General features: G+C 40.6%; 1 protein-coding gene and 1 non-coding gene across 2 annotated transcripts; one reads left to right on the forward strand and one right to left on the reverse strand.

Annotated features, from left to right (window-relative positions):
* Nucleotides 1-1,173: 1,173 nt before the first annotated feature.
* LOC116116384 lies at nucleotides 1,174-1,280 on the reverse strand. The gene has a single exon (XR_004125801.1). It is a non-coding gene; the product is annotated as a small nucleolar RNA R71 (small nucleolar RNA).
* Nucleotides 1,281-2,374: 1,094 nt separating this feature from the next.
* Nucleotides 2,375-4,649, forward strand: LOC116116320. The gene is made up of 3 exons (XM_031402414.1): nucleotides 2,375-2,782; nucleotides 2,900-3,060; nucleotides 4,523-4,649. The coding sequence occupies exons 1-3, from the start codon at nucleotides 2,375-2,377 to the stop codon at nucleotides 4,647-4,649; spliced, it is 696 nt and encodes a 231-aa protein (XP_031258274.1).
* The last annotated feature ends 1,265 nt before the right edge of the window (nucleotides 4,650-5,914 follow it).

The raw sequence follows: 5,914 nt of genomic DNA on the forward strand, positions 1-5,914 counted from the left end.
CCATTATAGTATTGGATACGAGAGGTAGATTCAAGAATTAATGAAATCATTATAGGATTCTTATGCTTAATGAGTTTGGAATTGTTAACCTTCAATTTGTTGGGTGTGGAAGGTTAAAAAAGAAGAATAGGAAAACATAGCTTGAGAAGGTATGTTTAACACCTTCGTGAGTTCGGTTTACAATCAATGCATATGAATGTGAATGTAGTGTAATTTTTAGGTTTAACCCATAAAATCCGAATGAAGTCAAAACCCTACCCATTTTTACTTGAATTGTTTTTATGAAATTTTTATCTTGCAATCTTTAGTTAAATTTTAGTTTAATAGTTATTGTTCAGATTAGTTTTAATTAGCTCCCATCAATCCAAAGATTTCGATTGCTCTAACTTGATAACAGTAGAATACTTAGTGGTTAGCTAACAATCCTCGTGGGAACGATCTCTACTCATCATTATATTACTTGTGCGATTAGTATACTTGCTACATATTGCATGTTGTAGGAAACACGCACCAAGTTTTTGGCACCGTTGCCGGGGAATGTTTTAAGTTAACATTGAGTCTTTCTATAGTTAGCTAGATTGGAGTTTTAATTTTTATTTTATTTTTTAAAATTTTCAGTTGGTGTGATCTCACTTTCCTTCATTTCTGGTTTTGCAGTTTATGCGAAGAACGAGACGTCAACCAGTGATCCCTATTGACCTTGAGCTTTAGAGGACCATTAGACGACATAACAGAGAGAGAAGAGAAAAAGAGGATTTAGTTGTAAAAGCAGAAGAAATAGTTGTTGAAATGGCTGAACCAGAAAACAGGACACTGAGAGAATTTTCAGTTCCCACAGTGAATGGTAATGGGTCGAGCATTACTAGACCGACAGTGCAAGCAAACAACTTTGAGATCAAGCCGGTTATCATCCAGATGATCCAGCAGTCGGTTAGGTTCAATGGTGACTTGAAGGAAGATCCGAATCAGCACATTGCAAATTTCTTGGAAATTTGTGACACCTTCAAGTCAAATGGAGTGTTGGATGACGCTATTAGGCTGTGATTATTCCCATTCTCATTGGGAGATAAAGCCAAGGGGTGGTTAATGGCATTACCACCGGGAACTATAACAACTTGGGATGATCTAGCGCAGAAATTCCTTACCAAGTTCTTTCCGCTAGCTAAATCAGCAAAATTGAGAAATGATGTCACATCAGTTCTATAGGATGATTCCGAGTCATTGTATGAGGCTTGGGATAGATACAAGGAGTTAATGAGGAAATGCCCACACCATGGTTTACCAGTTTGGCTTCAAGTCCAAACGTTCTACAGTGGATTAATGAGTAATGTACAAACCATGGTAGATGTAGCTTCAGGAGGGGCTTTGCAGAATAAGACACCAGAAGAGGCCTATGAGTTGCTTGAGGTGCTGGCAAGCAACAACTATCAAAGACCAAATGAGAGAGCCACAACAAGGAAATCTTCGGGTCTTCATGAAGTTGATGCATTCACAGCCATCTCAACTCAACTCACGGCACTTCAGAAATAGTTGGGAACTATGTAGGTAAACTCTATTCAAGCACCTCAACTAATGTGTGATTTTTGTGCAGGGAATCATGTGAGCAGCGAGTGTCAAGTTGGGAACACATTGGTTCGTCATCTTCATCAACGGAGCAAGTGAACTACTTGGCGGGTAATCAGAGACAACCAAACAACCATACTCCAACACATACAACCCGGGGTGGAGAAATCATCCGAACCTAGCTTGGGGAAATCAGAACCAGTAAAATAACCAATGTAACCAGAGGAATGTTCCAAATAACCAACCAGGGGTGAATAACCAACCAGGAGATCCAAGAGTGACAAAGTTGGAAGATATGTTTGGGAAATTCATGCAGGAGACCACAAGATTTATGAGTGAGACGAGGACGAGTTTTAGAAATCAAGGGGTGTCAATTCGGAGTCTTGAGGTATAGGTGGGCCAATTGGCCGAGAAATTGAATGAGAGACCGCAGGGTTCCTTACCAAGTAATACAGTGACAACCCACATGAGCAAGCTAATGCCATCACTTTAAGAAGTCGGACAGTTTTGGAAGACATAGAGCGAAATACTAAGAAGGTTGAGCAACCCGGAAAGGAAGAGTCGGATGAAGAAATTGATGAAGAGATAGTTGTTGAAGAGAAACCAAGTGGTTTGGACGAAGAAGAAAAGAAACAGAATGAAAGGCAAAAGAAGAAGGAGAAATTGCCATTCCCCGAGATACCACCAGAGTTGGCACATCACACCCCACCTGTGCCTTTTCCTCAGAGATTGAAGAAAAAGAATCAGGATAAGCAATTTTCAAAGTTTATTGAAATTTTTAAAAAATTGCACATTAATATTCCTTTTGCAGATGCCGAGCTATGCAAAGTTCCTCAAGGAGATCTTATCGAACAAAAGGAAGCTAGATGATGAGGAAATGGTGATGCTAACAGAGGAGTGTAGTGCCATCCTCCAGAAGAAATTACCTCCAAAGCTCAAAGATCCAGGGAGTTTTACTATTCCTTGTATTATAGGAAATATTACATTTGATCGTGTTTTGTGTGATCTAGGAGCTAGTATTAATTTGATGCCCTTTTCTGTTTTCAGGAGATTGGGAATTGGTGAGGTGAAGCCAACGACCATGTCGTTGCAACTAACGGATAGATCAATACAACATCTGAGGGCGATAGTAGAGGATGTGTTGGTGAAGGTGGGGAAGATAATTTTTCCAGCAGATTTTGTGGTGTTGGACATGGAAGAGGATAAGGAAATTCCTCTGATTTTAGGCCGACCATTCTTGGCCACGGAGAGAGCACTAATTGATGTACAGGAAGGAAAGTTACTATTGCGAGTTCAAGATGAAATAGTGACTTTTAATGTCTTTGAGGCGATGAAGTTTCCCGCTGAAACGGATTCATGTTTTAGTGTAGATGTGGTGGACAAATTGGTTGAGGAATCCATGGAAGAAAACACCCCACAGTTACCTCTAGAAGTTTGTATAGCTAAATCAAAAACAATAGAGGTAGAAGAGTCAGAGAGGAATGATTGTGCTAGGATGTTAGAAGCACTTCAATCGATTGATGAGAGTCAGGATGTAGAATTTGAGGAGTTTGATTTTGACAAAGAGAATGAGAAGGAGAAAAATGAAGAACCTCTAAAGCTTGAATTGAAACCTTTACCTTCCAATCTCAAATATGCTTATCTAGGGGACTCAGAAACTTTTTCGGTGATTATTAGTTCAGATTTGAGTACATTAGAGGAAGAGCGGTTGATTAGGGTGTTGAGGGAACATAGGCTAGCAATTGGATGGACAATCTCGGACATTAGAGGTATCTGGCCATCATTTTGCATGCATAAGATACTCATGGAGGATGATTTTAAGCCTAGGGTACCACAACGGAGATTGAATCCTTCGATGAAGGAAGTAGTGAGAAAGGAGGTGGTAAAACTCTTAGATGCCGGGATCATTTATCCCATTTCTGATAGCCCATGGGTGAGCCCGGTACAAGTGGTTCCGAAGAAGGGAGGTATCACTATGGTGAAAAATAAGAGTAATAAGTTGATACCAACGAGGACGGTGACGGTGACGGGCTGGAAAGTATGCATCGATTACCATAAGTTCAATGAGGCGACAAAGAAGGATCACTTTCCATTATCTTTCATTGATCAGATGTTGGAGAGATTGGCAGGACATGCCTATTATTGTTTCCTAGATGGGTATTCAGGATATAATCAAATTGCCATCACTCTTGAGGATCAAGAGAAAACGACCTTCACTTGCCCCTATGGCACCTTTGCCTACCAAAGGATGCCTTTTGGATTATGCAATGCACCAGCAACATTTCAAAGATGCATGATGTCAATCTTTGGGGACATGGTGGAACGGTTTATAGAAGTCTTCATGGATGATTCTCAGTTTTTGGTTCATCATTCAAAAGCTGTCTAACTAATCTTTTTTTTGTTTTGCAGCGATGTAAGGAGACGAACTTGGTGCTTAATTAGGAGAAGTGTCACTTCATGGTCCAAGAGGGAATAGTGCTCGGGCATAAGATCTCCAAGGATGGAATTGAAGTTGATTGAGCAAAGACAGAGGTGATCGAGAAGCTGCCACCACCATCGAATGTCAAAGCTGTTCGAAGTTTCCTGGGGCATGCGGGGTTTTACAGACGTTTCATCAAGGATTTTTCTAAGATTTCTAAACCCCTTTGCAATTTATTAAATAAAGATGTTGTTTTTAAATTTAACAATGATTGCATGCATGCCTTTATAACTCTGAAAAGATTATTAGTATCTGCACCTATTATTGCAGTTCCCGATTGGGGACTACCCTTCGAATTGATGTGTGATGCTAGTGACTTTGCTTTAGGGGTAGTTTTAGGATAGAGGAAAAACAAAGTGTTGCATGTAATTCAGTATGCTAGTAAAACACTCGTTGATGCACAATTGAATTACACCACCACTGAAAAGGAATTGTTGGCTGTAGTTTTTGCTTTTGACAAGTTTCGTTCTTATTTGTTAGGTGCAAAGGTGATCGTCTACACGTACCATTTAGCACTCCAGCACCTATTGGTAAAACAAGAAGCAAAACCTCGGCTGATAAGATGGATATTACTACTATAGGAGTTCGAGTTGGAAATTCGAGATAAGAAGGGGTCGAAAAATTTGGTGGTTGATCACTTGTCGAGAATCGAGAGACCAATCAAGGGAATTGAGGAGGAGATGCCAATTACAGAAACATTCCCGGATGAGAAGTTGATGAGAGTGGAAGAAGCACCATGGTATGCGGATTTTGCAAACTATTTGTCGTCAAGGGTGCTCCCAAGTGGTATTACTTATCAACAAAAGAGAAACTTTTTCTCAGATTTGAAGTACTACTTTTGGGAAGAACCATTTCTATACAGACACTATACTGATCAAATGATACGGAGAAGTGTCCCGGAGGTAGAGATGGAGAGCATTCTAAGGCATTGTCATGAGAAGGAAGTAGGTGGCCATTTTGGGGGAGCTAGAACAGTAGCCAAGGTTTTACAATCGGGATTTTATTGGCCGACCCTCTTTAGGGATTCCTTCCGGATGATTCAAGAGTGCGACCAATGTCAACGGACGGGTAATATTTCAAAAAGAGATGAGATACCGTTGAACAACATCCTAGTGGTTGAACTCTTTGATGTGTGGGGGATAGATTTCATGGGTCCATTTCCAAGTTCTTTTGGGAACACGTTTATCTTGGTAGCGGTGGATTACGTGTCGAAGTGGGTTGAGGCAGTTGCATTGCCGACTAATGATGCTAGGGTAGTGATTAAGTTTGTAAGGAAGAATATTTTCTCAATGTTTGGGGTACCACGAGCAATCATTAGTGATGGAGGATCTTATTTTTGCAATAGGCAAATAGATGCACTGTTGAGCAAATATGGAGTGACACATAGAGTTGCAACACCGTACCATCCACAAACGAGCGGGGAAGTGGAACTGTCAAATAGAGAACTTAAGGGGATTCTAGAAAAGACAGTTAATGTATCTCGGAAAGATTGGTCATGGAAGCTGGATGATGCGCTGTGGGCATACCGAACCGCTTTCAAGACTCCGATCGGAATGTCTCCATTTAAAATGGTTTATGGGAAAGTGTGCCACTTGCCAGTTGAACTTGAGCATAAGGCATATTGGGCAGTCAAGCAGCTAAACATGGACTTAAAAGTTGCTGGAGAAGAAAGGATGCTGACTTTGAACGAACTCGATGAGTTTCGTCTCGAAGCATATGAAAATGCCCGGATCTATAAGGAGAGGACAAAAAGGTGGCATGACAAGCATATCCGGAGAAAGGAATTTGAAGTAGGGCAGAAGGTGTTGTTGTTCAACTCCAGAATTAGGCTTTTTCCCAGAAAACTTAAGTCTAGATGGTCCGGACCATTCA

The sequence above is a fragment of the Pistacia vera genome, unplaced genomic scaffold, assembly GCF_008641045.1.
Source record: "Pistacia vera cultivar Batoury unplaced genomic scaffold, PisVer_v2 Contig77, whole genome shotgun sequence".
In the NCBI taxonomy this organism is placed as follows: domain Eukaryota; kingdom Viridiplantae; phylum Streptophyta; class Magnoliopsida; order Sapindales; family Anacardiaceae; genus Pistacia; species Pistacia vera.

Coding starts and splice junctions, on each gene's coding strand:
- LOC116116320 (XM_031402414.1), top strand. CDS start 2,375: ATGCCGAGCTATGCAAAGTTCCTCAAGGAGATCTTATCGAACAAAAGG. Junction 2,783..2,899: donor AGGATAAGGAAATTCCTCTG/ATTTTAGGCCGA, acceptor GAGGCGATGAAG/TTTCCCGCTGAAACGGATTC. Junction 3,061..4,522: donor AGGAATGATTGTGCTAGGAT/GTTAGAAGCACT, acceptor CTTATTTGTTAG/GTGCAAAGGTGATCGTCTAC.